Source organism: Dermacentor andersoni, chromosome 5 (genome assembly GCF_023375885.2).
Source record: "Dermacentor andersoni chromosome 5, qqDerAnde1_hic_scaffold, whole genome shotgun sequence".
Taxonomy (NCBI): Eukaryota; Metazoa; Arthropoda; class Arachnida; order Ixodida; family Ixodidae; genus Dermacentor; species Dermacentor andersoni.
Genome location: NC_092818.1, coordinates 85,003,468 through 85,020,126, shown reverse-complemented (window position 1 = coordinate 85,020,126; position 16,659 = coordinate 85,003,468). Strand labels below are relative to the sequence as shown.

At 47.6% G+C, this 16,659-nt stretch overlaps 1 protein-coding gene across 1 annotated transcript in view; it reads right to left on the bottom strand.

The window, feature by feature from the left end:
* LOC126531996 (protein sax-3-like) overlaps positions 1–16,659 on the bottom strand; it is a 204,028-nt gene that overhangs the window by 87,567 nt on the left and 99,802 nt on the right. Inside the window, exon 2 of the mRNA XM_055070821.1 lies at positions 64–390. Within this exon, the coding sequence (XP_054926796.1) occupies positions 64–390 (327 nt within the window). The remainder of the gene's footprint in view (positions 1–63; positions 391–16,659) is intronic.

Genomic DNA, 16,659 nt, shown 5'->3' with positions numbered 1-16,659 from the left:
TGCTTGGGATCAGCCTCTCCGATTCTCTTATCATTAAGCTTTTCTCTCTTTTGGTTGACTCACCGGCAAGCTCGACGCTGGCGTTCCGCGATCGCGCCGTGCCCAATGCGTTGGTGGCCGTGCACCAGTAGAGCCCGGTGTCCTGTTCCCGGCGACTGTGCTGCACTTGCAGGAAGAAGAGCTGTCCTTCGGGAAGGACCATGCGCGTGGCCGAGTCGCGCACCGTCTTCCCGTCGTGGAACCACGTGATTCGCGGCGGAGGGTCTCCGTCCGCGCCGCACCGGAGCGTCACCGGCTCGTGCTTGCGGACCACCACGTCCACCGGCTGCTCCGTGATGCGCGCCGCGCGGCCACCGCCCCCTCTTCCTCCTTCACCTCCTTGGCTGGACGCTGCATGGAGACGCCAGAGATAAAGCAAGGATGACCGTGTAGCTCTTGTGGCGCTAAAACGTGCGCTATGCGCAAGAATTGGTACGCATTAGTATAGCGGAACACACACACACTAACGCATATACATACACATGTGCGCACACGCACATACACGCAGAGGCACCGGTTTTCAGAAAGAAGACGTCGCATACTTGCTGTAAAAAGTTCGAACGTCTGCGCGAAATGGAATTAGAAGTATATGGTTCTAGATGCAAAATATTGTTCTCGCAAGTCCCTCAATAAACTGTTCTGGCTTGCTATCACCACTTACAGTACATTTGCTTCAATTGTTTGTCGTATCAGGCATTATTAAAATCAGCAGAGGCCACGAGAATGACTAACGAGACGAGTGAAGCTCTGTGCAAGGGCGCGGCAGTGATGAAACGCTCTTGACAGGATGATGCAACATCTGCTGCCAACCTCTTCTCTAGGTATTGTTACCTTGAACTGCTTCTGACTACAGTGAATCTGGACGCCGGACAGCTTCCAAATAAATGAAAACTGCGATGTCGAGAAGACCTTCTATAATGTAGTTTGATTGCAAGGGAGAATGAAGAAGGAAAGCGAGAACAAGATGAAAGGCAAGACGGTCTAGTACAGTATCAACTGGTTTGCTATCTACATGGGGGAAAGTGGTGAAAGGAAGAAAGAAAGTGAGAGAAAAAGCGGGGAAACAGAACTCTTCGCGTACACAAGCGGATGCACAATAAGTGGTCTTTCAGGCCGGTGGGCGTCAAATACTATAGGAGCGCACTAATAACTTCTCGTGCGAGCTACGTTTGTGGCCGCCGCTCCAGAATCTTCGTCACTTCAAGCGTTTCATAGTGCAGCCGGTACAACTTTTCGGATGTCACATCGAGGACACTATGAATGCTTTACAGTTTCCTGGCATCCAATGAAAAGGGTGCACGTTGATCAATACTTCATCGCGCCTGTAAATAATAAGCTTGCATGCAAAAAGACAACTGCATCTCACAGTCGACACAAATAGGTAACACTCGAGTAAAATTTGTCTTCGGTGCACACAACAGTGTGCCACGTGCAACTAATCAATATTCAATAATTGACACAGGAAACCTCAAACTAAGCAATAGCTTTAATTCCTAGTATCAGGCGCAGCCAGGCATACTGCAAGTAATTTTGGTAACGCCATTAAAAGTTGTTAAGAATTGTTTTGCCTGTTTACAAGTTGCCGCAACGAGTTGTTGAATTGCATGCTGCTGCGCGTGCTTCCGGCTGCTCGCCGCGATTGGTGGCTGAAAGGATGAATTTTCAAATGTGCTGCTGTGCATGGAAATATACTATAGTGTTTCTTATACACGTCGTCAGTTGCGTGCCTCGGTTGTTTCTGTATGTGGTGAAGCCGAAAGTGTAATGTTGAGTTAAGCGCTGTATGTCTTCCAAGCCATTAGATGCGCAAATGCTGAATATAATGTTAATTCATACGCGTTTGCCAGGCCAATATCAGTGAAATAGTGATCTGCAACGGTGAAGCTTACCACGTAAACGTGAACAGGTTGCTTTGGAAATGTAAAAGTAAGAGGGGTGGCAACAAGAGGCAATTGGCTATGTTAACGTAATCTGGATTTTGCTTACCATCGACTTTCCAGCGCTATGACTGTTACGGACCCGTCCACCACCACCTATAGAGAATGCAAATTCAATGGGAATCCAAATATTACTTTAAAAACATGACCAAGACTGCAGTAATTTTGTATGCCATATCTTCCTTTTCCGATACGTCGAGGCTGCTGATAGCGACCTGCTTTCTGTCAAGCGTTGCCTGAGGGGACGCTGGCTCTTCGTTCCATTCATCCTGTGCCAAAGACGTCGGGCAAATACCGAAAGCGGACGGGCAGCCTGACCGTGCAAAATGCAGTGAAGAAGCTTAGTGGAGAAAGTCATAACTTAAAATGTTCCGTGCTCGCTGCTTCGGTCGCACGGTCGAAACGGTATATGGAATAGTATGGAGTGAATAGCGTGTATGGGCGCACGTGAGCGCCCTGATCAAATCGCGAACCTTTATTTGTTTCCGAAGCTCCCGGGAAAAGTCGCAATCTTGCTACGCTGCTGTGAGGTCCCTGTATATACGCGTAGGGAACCGTTTGTTTTTACAGAAGTGGCGCTGGCTTCACATTCTCCGGAGGGAAGGTGCTGCCTTCTTGTGCGCTTGCAGGTATTTCTACGAAGAAGCCGGTGAGTGTGCCTGATGGCGACGGCGGCGATGGGAGCGCAGAGTTCTGCGCGCAATATCCGGTGGCTTTAGGCTCACTCAGATGTTTCAGGGCTCCGGTTGTGTTTTGTTGGCAACTTCGACAGGGGACTGGGAAATTCAGAGCCGCCTGTGCACCTGGGCGACATGATAGCTTCGCTAGCGCTTTGTTTATTTTCTATTTTGTTTCTGCACTGGCTGCTTATTCACTTACGACTTGTTCCCCCCGTCACTGAAGTCCTGCTTAATCTTGGTGCTGTGGATACTTGTTTCAGTTTGTCGTCATCCGCACAACTCCTCCAGCAATGAAATTCGCAGAGGTACAACGTTGCAAATGCTGCGCCGATCTCGATTGCTAGGAAAACATGAGGGACCTTTAGGCTCGAAAGCGCAATGACCGTGCTATTTGCTAGCAGCAGGGTTAACGAGACTGCTAGACGCCTTCGTGTACTTATATAGAGCATAATCGCAAAGGAAGGGTTCAGGTAAGCCTGGAGGCACGTTCGCCTGGAATGTGTGGTTGCGCTGATGAGCGGTTGTGCTTATGAGCCGTTGTACTAATAAAGAAGCCCTACAGCACATGCTGATTCAGAATGTGCTCTTTTCATCTGGGGTGATACGTAATGAGAGGCTCACGTTAAAAGTGGGCACATGATCCGCATTTCGACATAATTGCCTTCCATTTGAAGGTTTTCGGTTACATGCTTGTCACCAAAGCGTGCTGTGTCAACATGACTCGAAACACGGACAAGCGCATGTAAAGTTAAACACGCGATTGCGCCTCTGATCTCTCTATTTTCATCACATCGGTGTAAATGGCGATCGGAGAACGATTTGTTAATTGCTAGCATGTTTAGCAAGTCGATAACCAGAGACGCCCCGATGCATTCTTGAGTAACGATGCGAAAGAAAATTATATTTCTTGCCTGTGCACTGCAGTTCATGATAATAATACGAGAAGCACAGGCGGAGTATAGTATGTGTGGCTATAATATACTACTGAAGCACGTGCAATAAAAAAAATTAAGGGAGATGGTAGTCCGTGCTGGTGGCATGTCACTGAGGGCGTGCATCTAAACGGGAGAGTGAATTCAGAGTCATGACCATGTTTTTTTGATGCCGCCTAAGCGAACTACAGTTTTCGCACGCCGTGAAAAAGCATACAGTAGTGAAAAAAAAAAGCGCGGTAGCGGTGCTGACTAATCTACGACAGTCTCTGGCCACGCTATTGTGCCAGTGGCATCGAGCACAGCGATGTTTGTCTAACAAGCAAATGGACAGCTCCGGCTCAACCCTTTTGCAGAGCGAAACCGGAGGGGTAAGCTGGGAGGAGGAGCTCGAGTTTACGAGTACGTCTGATCCATTTATGTTTATTTGAGGGTCAGCCTTCCCCACCGAGCCAGCCAGTTTCCTCTTGGAAGCAAGCAGAGCTGAGAAATGTCAGGATGCTATCCCCCTCTCCCCCAGTCTTTATCTTTCCCTTTCCATTTTGCTCATGAATTGGTGCGCATACTGACCCGGGGGCAATAGAAGAGCCTGCTCAGTTCAGCCTTACACTGGCAGCTGCTACGCTGAGGTTCAAGCGGACGTCGCTTCGCTCTTTCAGTGCCTTTCGCGAACTGCGAAGCGCAGACGCACACTGAACACGAGGACGGCCCGAATAACTAGCCAATTAAGGAAAGTATACGCTCTTTACGGTGGAGCCATGTGCGACGTTTACAATGCGAGTATTGTGGAAGCGGGACGAAGAGGGGCTCGAGCTGAACGACGAAGAGAGGTGCTCTGTGGACGAGGGGAACCTAGACGTCGAACAACGCGAAACCGCTCTTTGAGGCATGCGGCCGCCTCCCCGTTTGCGATATACGAAGGCGAAGCTGGCGGACGGAACGAACCTCGAGCCCCGAAGGCAGATGTAATGAAGGGAACCCGTTTGGAAACCGCAAGGTTTAGTAGGCTTTCGAGACAGTGCTACTTCGTCTGTATCGTTTCTCCTTCTTTTTTTTTTCTTTAGCCTAGTTTCAAATGCATACACTCGTAACGAAAAACTACATATCTTGGGATGCCGGCGCTACACCGGTAGTTGGCGGTGGTCGATGCGCTCAGTGTACCGGGAAGGACATATACACAGCACGAAAAACCGACTTGGTATAGCACGAAACGTCAAAGAAAAAAAAAAAAAAAGAATACGTCTCCAATGAAATGGGGCAGTCGCTATAGCGTATCGCTTGTTTGTAGAAGCAAATCAATACTATGCAAAGCAGAAGTGCTTCTCGTTGGTGTAAAACTCGATTTCAAGGAAATGGCACAGTGTGTCTTTCCCAAATAAAAAAACAAAATCCGGAGGTATGCAGCATGCTACGGGGTTATTACGTCTTACACCAACTGAAATGCCAGTACACCGGCATTTGTGGCCCTCATTTTTCGACGCCAACGTTTTTAGCAAGCGCATGCAAATGCGTGATATCCGCACGCATGCGTAAAAAGAAAGCACTTAAAGCGAGCGATCGCACTGGCTACCGAGAGAAAGAGCGAGAAAAAGGAGACGAGAGAGAGAGGAGGAGAGAACTGATATCGACCGACCATGGGCCACCGACCAAACACAAAACAGCGAGAAGAGCCAATGAAGCCACACGCACACACACACACACACACACACACGCACACGCACACACACGCACACACGCACACGCACACGCACACACACACACACACACGCACACGCACACACACACGCACGCACGCACGCATATATATATATGACACTTTCGCACGTGCGAACACTTCCTACAGCAACGCAAGGAGGCATCGTACTCCTGATGAATTTTACCACGTGACGTTCTTTAATGTGTAAAGGAGTGCGAATACCGATTTTCGAGATCGAATCGAATACGAATCGAATAAAGCCAGAAACGAATCGCATTGAAATGGAATGTCGAATACTTGTCGAATAGTTTTTGAATAATGAATAGCCGTCATCAAAGTTAATATAAAATGGTGTTCGCATTCCAGCTTTCTTAAATTTAGCAAGTATATATGTCACTATATAGTGTGCTATGATGTGTTTTATTAAAAGCACAAATGTAGCATAAAGAGCAAACGAGTAATGTATTCGCGTGCGCAGGGCTCTTCAGAGAGCGCGAGTGATCGCTCTACAGACTGTGAAGTATGGCTACCTAAGTAAAACAGCCTGATCGAATGCATAAGTTCTGACGTTTTATCTCCGTGCTATTACCTCAGGGGGAAGAATTTACAGCACTTTTGCTCCAATTGTATGCTCATTTGGGCACAGTTGACGCTTAGAAATATTTGTAAAGTAATAAAAAAATATTCGCATTCACGTATGGTGAATATTCGATTCGAAAACCGAAACACATAGTACACTATTCGATCCGTTATTTGAAAGTTTCCAGTAAGCGCACGCCCCGATTGATGCGTATCCGATGCTCTCTACCCAAGTGTAGGTGCATACCGCACGCTGGCGCAGATACCGGCTATCAAACCCGCGGCCTCCTGCTCAGCAGTGGAACCCGGTAGCCACTGAAGGACGAGTACAACCACTGCGTGTTCCACCTGTGATCATTCAGGGTCGCACGTCAATTAATTAAGTGTATTATTCGATCGACCTGGGTTTAATTGAAGAAACTGCAAAATTTGCCGTTTTGCTGCCGTTTTATTTTTTATTCTATGTTGACTGTTTGAGCGGGTCCACGGAATGTGCTGTATTGGCGGTACGTTTTTGATACCTGAACAATTTACCCTCCGCGCCAGATGGTTATGTCGTCGCGCTGCTCAGCACGAGGTCGACGATTCTACCCGATTTCATCCAAAGAAATCGCTCACTGTATTTAATCCGTTACATTTTTCTGCGCAACACAGTGAAGTGGAGTAAACGTGGCATTCATTAGCTCAATCTCTGTAAAGCGACCCCTGAGTAACAGAACAGGAAATAGCCATGGATGTGTGGCGGGTAGACACCTGAATGAATCAAGAGACGGACAGTGTATTTGGAGAAAGGAGCCGTGAAGCGGGCCGGGCCTGACGTCCTCCTTCGAACTTCGTTACAATTTTCGCAGATGTGCTTTCGCTGCTCCTCAATGTCCTTAGGCGCAGGCACGTTTTAAAAGGGTAGAAATACAGCGCACTCTGTCACATTTTCCTTCGTGCTTTTCTGCAAAGAAATTCAGACCACACACCAGTGGTAACGTCTTTTTCTGCCAGATACGCTGCCCGTGTGGAGGCATCTTTGAAGCAATCATAACTTTTTGAGCGTGCGAGGCTGTTGTCGGCGTGGAGGCCGGTTTTCTGGCAAAGTGTGTAGTACGTTTTTCTCAAGCACTTCGATTCTAATGAGATGAATGTACATCCAATCGGTGGCGCAAGGCATGAATCGGACCTGTGGTGCACTTCCTCTTGTTAATCTTAATAGCCTTGCCAGCTTGTAACCTTGAAGTCAAGCTTTCCTTGCTTACTTTCCGGGGCTTGGCCTGGCTGCCTGGCAGTTAAGTCGGTCCATATCTCGGCGGATATATTTGTGGATATGTCTGAGATTTATTGAGGTTTATCGATATTTTCTTTCTTTACAGATTACATGAGAGCAGCCGCAACGTGGGTTGCATAATCATTACTATTTTTATCGAGTACATGCACCTACGTTCTGAGTATAAAAAAAACTAACTTCTCAAATAAAAGCTGAACATATAATGCAGGCTAACAGTCATCTATAAAGCACACCGATCTGTTAATGAAATGCTGAATTGGATTTACCAAATCTTTAGTTACTCTATTTATCTTAGTTTAACCTCTCGGTAAGTGCCAGTGGATTTGTGCTTTCTGATGGCCAACACTCAAGAATTTGCACATCCCACTGTGATTCCTATATAAGGACTGAACATATCTCGGCTGAAAAATATTTGTAAAGTGCAATTACCTAAGTGCACCAATTGAATTGTCTCCTTAAGTGCATCTGCCTAAGTACAGTGATCTAAGTACTACACCGATTACAGAACGGTGAATTATCTTTCAGAGATCAATTGCATTACTTTATTTTTGTTTATCTGACCGTTCGGTATGTGGCATAGCAGGTGTACCGCTCAACGCGAGTCCTCCAGAATCTGCATGTTCAACTGTGACACTAGAAGTACAGAAACCCCATATGTTCCTTGACACATGTTGTATGCTTTTGTGTGCATGCGCCTGTCCTCTCAATTCCTCCCTAACAAGCACCATAGACCACCTGGGTCCTTTTCACATCTTTGACATCGCTGCATGCGTACACGTTTCACACTGCACATCCACTTGATTTCGAGTATGCGTTTCGGCCTAGCTTGTGAACAGTACGGCGTGTAAACAGAAGATTGCATTAAACTAATGTTGTGACCTTCGGTGTGGATCAGATTACACGTTGTATAGAATGATAGTAAACAATATTGTACACATCGCTGTTTGCTGCAAGGCATTTAATTATTCTCTTTACTAAAGCTTCACTTCACATAAATCCCAACATATTTGTTGCAAGCGCAGTGGCTTGGGCGTGCTTTCCTTTTGTTACGATATGCGTTGGATATGCGCATTTTTCTTTCCTACTTACTATCAAAAATGTTGACTGTTACTATGCTAAACAACGGAAAAATAAGTTTCCTGAATAACCTCTTGTTACTTTTTTGTATCTTCTTTCATCAGTGACAACGATGCAGGAAAGAAAAACGCAGGCTCTGGAATCACCGATACCTGTTGGTCCAATGAGAATTTAAGCGTCTACATCTTTAGTCGTACAGATCCAGAAAAAATGCGAGTGCACCTAGGCACTTCTTATGAGCTGTGAATGCGAAAGCATTATTGTCCAGTGGAACGCCACTGAGCGGTCTTTCGAGTTATGAACCCGTCATGAGGAAGCCAGTGCGTTTAAACGCTTGGCCCGTTTCGATTTGGCCTTAGCGAGGCGCAGTTAGAACGTAGGCACGCGCTTGCGCGGACAAGGAACGCACGGATAACGGTGCCTTCCGAAAGCAAGAGTGAAAGTGACGTGGCGTCGCGGCGATGCCCTTTCCTCGCACATAACACCTGGCGCGCTGATGATTCAGCAAGTGTTCCTTTTGGGCCGCTCTGCTCCGTCGATGCCCGCTCGTGACGTGGTGTCGCCGCTAATGATAATTTACATGCCGTTGCGCTACTACAGAAAACAGGCGCCAGTTTCTTAGCTCAATGGATGATTTGACGCTCTCGCGTAGAAAAAAAAATCTCAGTGCCCTTCCACTCTGTGAAGAAGGATGACGAGCGAAACTATATGTGGGCCACTTAGCGCCTTCTTCCCCTCCGCCGCAGGTCAGCCCGGTATTGCACTATCTTCGGGATCGGCCCACGTATGAAAAATTGTTAGTCTACGCGCGAACACGGTCCCCCAGCCCTTAGCCATACACAGCTTTGCTGTAAAAAAAAAGGATCATCATCTGTGATTGCGTTCTTCGTTTTGCCTTGTGCGACGCTGTACACGTGTATGCAGATTTCGCAGTGTGCAAAATGTTATGTTGAATTACATACATCCGCCACCTCCTGACAACAGGCCTTCGGCCTGGCCGCCCACCCGACCTTGAACGTTGGATTCATGGACCACATCATCGTTCACTCCTAGATTTTTTGCACGAGTCGAATCTGTTCGTGTACTTTTAGCATCCTTTGTTTTATGTCTAAGGGCACGCTTTCGAATAAAAAAAAATTACATACATACTTAGCGTTGTGAGCGAAGAATCATGGCCACACCCAAGGCCTTTTAACTGATGTATACGCCAGGAAATACCTGAGTAGCCTCATACCAAAAAATCAAAACGTACAAGTCACGAGAAATGAGGGGAAACAACATACACTGAAATTGCAAAGCCATAACCGGTGAAAGATCTCGCTGTGTTCTTGTGAGGCCACACACGCCAGCGCCCTCTTCTCAATCGATACTTCGAATGACTGAGCAGCGAAATCGCGTGACAACATCTAGCGCGCCTTCTTTTTTTAGCTGCCGTGATGACAGCTCTCCTCTTCGCACAGCTTACTCATTTTACGCCCCTATGTAATCTCGGTTCAACTCTCTGTCAAACAAGGCGTCGACAAGCAAACGCACATTGGAACCACGCTCAGGGATCGCTCAAAGTCACAAGCAATGGGGAGAGATTTATTATCGCATTTAAGCCGCCAGTAACAAGCGTTTGTCGTGTTCCATCTTTCTATCCAGCTACCTATCCGTCCATCCGTCTGTCTGTCTATATGTCGGTATGTTTATCTCTTTTGTGGTGGTCCCTCGAAGAGCAACGAAATGAATTTAACTAGACGCTGACACACCTGTTTATATATGCACCGGGAAGGCAGAGAGCTGATTCGCTAAATATAAATTGAAAGTGTCGGAGAGAAATCAGACAAACTATGTAGCCACCAATGACGGTTCTCTGCGGCAGTCCCTTCCCGGAGACAGCGACAGCGAAAACGATTTGGACGTGATTACTGCGTTTCGCGACGCCTTTATGGTCTCTCGCGGGCACAATGTGTGTGAAAAGGGCTGATCGTAACTTCGTCCATCAGTATATCTAATTGTGAGAACGTCACGCGGGCGCTTTTAAGGGCAGCGTACCTTTTGACGACACGGACGTGCTTGCCTGTACACAGCGCATCGGTCAATTAACCGCTCACGCTACGCCTCGGCTAAATTGCTTCACACGCGAGGTGTCATTAGAGACATGTCACGTGCTTTGCACGCTCTGATTAAAGTGACTCCCTCTGTTCTGCCGCAAAACAAGGCCACGAGGATAGCTCTGCTACAAATGCGACATTAGTTGCTTCTCTATTCTGCTTTTGTTTTGTAGTGCGACGCACACGGAGTTTTTATTGTTATTAGGCTACACATGTCGACACTTCGCAGAAGCTGCACACCGTGTAGCGGAACGTACGTGCCCGCTTGCTGAATTCATGCATCGCTGATAGGCGAAAAATTTTTCTCAGCACCAGTGGTGTGCAGGAAAACAAACCACATATTAAACAGCACACAGCGTAAGCACCCAGAATAATTGCGCGAACGTGGCGTGAGGAAACACTCCTACCACAATTAAGAGCATTGCCCACCAAATACCCTTCACTGTGGCATATGGCAACCATTAGCCAAAGAACTTCTCTGCGATTCTTAAGAGATAACGGTAGCGTGTTTAGGGCTCTGCGATAAGGTTAAGACGCCGAAATAGCGTGGTTTGACATATACGATGTAGGGCTTTGTGCAGTGGCACACACACCTTGGTAATCGGTAATTGCAGATGGCATGACTGTTTCGCGCCCTAGACAACGCATATGATCACGCGCCTTCAAAGCTAGACCCAGTGCGCACACCAAATTTGTTCCCAGAAGGAGAATTAGGAATAAATTGCAACACCGTGGCGGCTTGCGCTAGTCGGCACATACTCGACAGGGGAGCAGTTACCGGCGCGCTCGATTGGCCTACTCCGTGCCGACGTCGCCAGCCGCGGGGCGCGGCCACGTTTTTGGTGACGTCAAAATAACGACACGCTCCTGTTAATCATCGTGCAACCGAGCACATCGTTTGCTTGGCGCCGAACCCGACGGGAGTTGGGAAGTTTGGAGTGATCATACGCTCGTTACGAGACCGGCTTCACGTGGCGCGTCTGGTGGATTGGATTGGATCCAACCGACCGCTGCAGTACGGCACGTTCGGATCCAATCCATAGTTTAATTCCAGAAAATGGTGTTGCTCTGGCGCTGCTCGAGGAGGAAGGAGAGCGGGTGGCGGTGCGAAACGCGTTTGAAGAAATGGAAGAAAGCGAATTCCGGTGTCGCTTTCGTTTCTCGAAATAAATAGTGCGTTGGCTGTACAGCGAAATCGACCCCATCATCAGTGCCAGCGAGCCACTGAAATGTTGTTGCTGCCTCTTGAAAAGTGTGCCACTGTTCCCGTCGTTTCTTTTTTCTTTCTTCTTCTAGCTTTGCGCGACACCACCTAGGCATGACGTAGAGAAACTAGTAGTTATAAATTGCAGTAGTCACACGTACAACTATTTGAAAACATGTTTGGGCTTGAGAAGAAAAAAAATACATTTTTTTAGATAAAGATTTCATTCATTTGGAAGACGCGAAACATTTCGTTTTGTAGTATACTGTCTGCAAGCAGACAACAAACGAGGGAAGCAAACTTCCGTGGAGTTCACCGCTTGCCGAATGGCTGCTCCCTCCGCCCCGTTCTCAGAAATTTTGCATACTGCCACTTTGTGACGTTGCAGCAACCAAACAGAACGCGTATCGTACAAAGATCTCCGATCGCGCCAAAGCAGGCCGGAACAATCGCCGGTGACACTACCAAGCCGCACTCACACAATGTTTTAGAGGTGATAATGGTGCGCGTCAGCGGGCCGTTTCAACCGTTCTGCCTCAGCGGGAGCAAATAGCGGAAGCGCCGGCGGCGGTCGCTGTTCATTTTTTTCGATCACCATGATGGCGTTTCGTTTCGGTACGGCCAGCTAGCGGCTGTAATTAGGCGATCGACACGGGCCTTGTGCCATGGGCCGAATCTTGACAACAGCGAAGCTTGTTTCGTGCAGCGAGACCACGAGGTAACGCGTTTCCATATTTATTTATTTATTTATTTATTTATTTATTTATTTATTTATTTATTTATTATACCCTCAAGGTATACGGTTGTACATTGGAGAGGGGAGGAACAAGGTAAATACAGAGGCAACTCACAATAGTTGATTATAGAAAAAAAAATGTAAGTGGCGTGACATGTTGCGTTGTACTACAGAGCAGCGGCGATGACGCTAGAAACCCTGGCATGATTGCGCCAAAAGTTAGGCAGTTCACATGGCAGCGCACGCGACATGAACGGGTTGCACGGTTGTGCTCCGACGAATGCAGCCAGGGACTGTGAGCACCGTCAGCTAATCCAGCCGAACCAAGCGCAGCGTCCTTTCGCCGGCGGGTAAAACTGTGACGTCACTCCGCGCCGGCAGTGGCAATTCGCGGCACCCGTAGAAGCCCGACAGTTCCCTTAACTTGTTTCGCCTGCTGCAAGCATTCGCTTTGAAAACAATTTGATGCCATCGATGTTGTTACGTGTTGGGAATGTGCGAAGCCTTAACGTAAGATGTGGAAGAATTGTTGTGTGCTAGCTTGTTCTGCGACATACCCAACTGGAAGAAGGTACCGGTCACTTCGTTTCCTAAAGATCGAAGCACTCGGCAGAAATGGGCGCAGTGAAATCCTCGGAAGGACATTGCGCCAACGCCTTCGACAAAGGTAAGGTTCCTTCTGCGATGGAACACCCTTCTGGCCTGTACTCCTTCTCGATGCTCGTGATACTAGTCTTTAACGTGTAGTGTCAGAAACGGGGCGCATAAATATAGAACAGGAGTACGAAATCAAAGGTGTAGCATTATATGACATGACATCAAAAACGCTACGGTGACGACAGTGGTGTGAACTGGAGGATTATGTCTAAGAAAACTGGCGTCGTATTTGTTCTGGCGCACGCAGTTGATTCCAGATTTTTATGTTTGTAGCAAAAGGCCTTCTAAACTCATCCGTGGACAGGTAGTCCTGCAGGTCTTTTGATGCTCTGAAGCCGTGTATGTTGGTGGCTATTGCAGCAATTTCGCTTAAGGAGTGGCGAACTGAGAGGTCTACAGATGAAAAAGGCTTTGTAGTAGATGAAGATCAGACCGCACCACACGACAACGTTCATTCAGTAACAACGCAGTTAGGGCACGGGGGCCCGAAAGGCTGCTGTCAGAAATATTGTTTCGCAAGAGAACTGCACGCGTTCCCTTAAAGTGTCTAGTCAAAGTGAACATGTTTGATGGCTGATATGTCATAAGACTCAGTGCTACAGCACTGACAAACTCCACACTACCATTTTATTGCGCTACGCAAGAACGACTTTGCGCTTTTTGCACGGGATCAAAAGTAGGAAAAGAAAGCAATCGTGTTTAACCATATAGTCCATGTTGTTCCCATATTTACGTTAGGTTACGCGGACGTTACGGGCTATCTCCAACATCGCATAACGTTTGCATTGATGTGGGCAAGCTTTTATCGGTATATTGAGTAGCGCATAATCATGGTCATAAATATGTGCTGTCGGCGTGAAAGGTTTCGGGGGGTGTGGTTTCCGTTTTGCCTGCATGCAGTAGAATAGTATAGAACTACGTTGGTCACCTATATACCACAACTAGTAGAAAATATGAATTCCGGGGCTGTGTTCTTCATGTTTGGGAAGCAAGCCTCTTCTCAGACCCCACGCGTCGCAAGCTTTCGACGCCGACTGTATCAGCTATCGCTTTCAATACCTGTGGTACATGCCGGATCAACCTACCTTTTTAGTTAAGCTGGTGGCGCTGCCGTGCGACGCGTTTGAACAAGACACGTCAATTGCCGTTCTTTCGATGGTCCCCCGAATTCGGATGCGGTCACTTATAGTGCATCGTGAAGCGATAAGAGATTGGCCCGCCGAGCAGACGGGCAGCTCCATGATGAAGCATGCTGCGCGAGCACGGCAAGTCGCTTCTTTTGTGAGCCAAGTGGATTATCGATTTGTGGTAGAGGAACATCCCATGCGAAGAAAGCCCAAGATAAAAAGCACGGGATTGATGTGCATTGCTCGAATGGTAATACCCTCCAGATTCTTCTATGGCCTCATTACGCACATCGCATCACACTACCTGGAGCACATATATGTTCACGCCACCGCGCAGAGCGCTCCAGCCATAGTTGGCGCATGGAATTCACAGTTACAGCAATAGTACACAGTATGCTGTAAATTCCGGGAACGTTAATTTTTTGGGCAAGGGGGATTGGGTTGGAACCAACTTCTAGTTTATGCAAATGAAATAGGTAACTGCTCACGTGGCTTGTCCACATAAACAAAAATTATACCGGGAGCTAAATAAAGCACATCGGAGCATCTCTTCAAGTTACCTCGTTAATAATTGGTTCTTAGTCACTGTAACATCATTAGCACAACATCGCAATGCCGCCCCTGCAAAACATTGGAAGTCGAAGGCAAAGCTTGTCCGCCGGCGGCGGCTCCGCAACGTGCGACGCCATGTCACATGACGCCTTAGGCCTGCAAAGTTATCTAGGAGGAGGTGGTGGTGGTGGTTGTCTGCTTCAATAGAAACAGCGTAGTTAGCCATCGTGGTGGCGCAGTATAGCTATGGCGTTGCGCTGCTTAGCCCATTGTCACGGGTCCAGCTCTCACACGCAGCAGGCACATTCCGATGGGCACGAAATGCAATAACGTTCGCGTACTTAGATTTCTGTGCGCGCTAAAGAACCCATGCTGATCAAAGGTATTTCGGAACCCTCCGCTATGGTATCCATCATTGCCACAGTGTGACCACGCTGAACTTCACGTTTAGCACGCACACAATGGAAGCCATACAGAATGCGTTAAGCTAACTGGCGGCCGTCACGTTTTCGAAGGAATATTGTGGTGCAGTCGTTCCTAATAACAGGGACACACGGCGACAGAGGCGACCCGAAGCGCGAGGTGTCGTTAGTTTTAGCTCAATTCCTGTGTTGCCTCGTTAGTCGTGAATGCCATTCTTTTACACCGTTATACTGTGCAGAGCAGTCTTCTTAGTGAACCCATGCGTTTTTACAGCAGTTCCGCGCAGTTGTCATGCGTTCCGACAGGATTATAACGCGTTTACAAACTGCGCTCGTCGGACACTGTCTCATTCCCGTGACGTCCGCTGCTCACGTGATCATCTCATTGGGCCCCGCGGCCGCTCGGTAAACTCCGCTCTGAATAAATCACATAACTTGCTAGGCCTATTCAGCTAAAGTAATTTCCAAGTACAACATCGGTTTGCAGAAGGCTATGACTAAACTTGTGCAAACTTCCAGCTCGACTTAAAGTTTGTTCTTTGAAAAGCTGTTTCAGTGGACCCCGCATCACTTTGTACCCTGTGCTGCGTGCTAATCTCTCCCGCTTCTACCACACAGTCGCCCCATCCATTTCGCTTTCGCTAAAATGCCTTGGCATGTCCTCTGCATCCTTGCAAAATTTATTCTTTCTGTATATTTCTTTTCTCTCCTCTCTTATCCTCCCTTCAACTTCTGTTTTCCATGAAGCCATTGTTTTAGTTTTTCCGTGATATCCGCGCGACTCACGAATCTTATCGCCCCTATGTTTTATTTTTCTAAAATAACAGCATGCGCAAGACGTCAGTATGGTAGGTTATATAGCGGGTACGCTGGCAAATGGAGAGAGGTGCTCTGAAGAGCTGGCTAATGAAAGCCAACTGCAAAGCAAGTGGGATGTGTTCTGGTAGAACGCATGCAGATATTTCTGTAAACTAATGACTTTGATGGAGAGGTGGTGCACGGCGTGTGTAATTAGGGGACTTAAATTGAGACCGGGGTGTTCTCCGGCGTTGATAACAATCTTTGCAGGGCACCTGCCAGCGTCTGATGGATGAGCGTACCGAACTGAAAGTGAAGCGTGAAGTTTGTCGGTCGTTGTCTTTGACAGCGCTGCTGCTCAGCGTTGGGCTGGCTGTTCTGGAATATATTACTGGGAGAAGCGCGGTGAGGTTGGCTCCTGCGCCTTGAGCGCAGTTCAAGAGCTATCCGTTAATGACTACGCGATCGCTCTGTTCTCTCTCACATTTTGCGCACTACTGCACCTTTTAGCGCTATTCGAGAAAGAAAGTTTGCAGTCATCCAGTCTGGCCAATAAGTTCCGTGTCAGTGAACTTGCTTCCGCATTGTGACTGTGCTCTCGACGTTTAGCGGCGGATGCGCTGGCTTGCCTACCCGCTGAGTGCGATTGATAATCATGTTTGTCATCAGGGCAAGCACCTTCCCTGTTATGTCCCTTTTGATGGAACGAAATCTCTAAAACTTCAGATGAGGTGCTGAGGGTGTATATATAAATATTTAACCATCGAAACGTTCCCTTCACTTAACAGGTTCCGCAACACATCACTGATAAATACAGCTTTCACAGGTGGAAGCATTACGTTGCATATGGT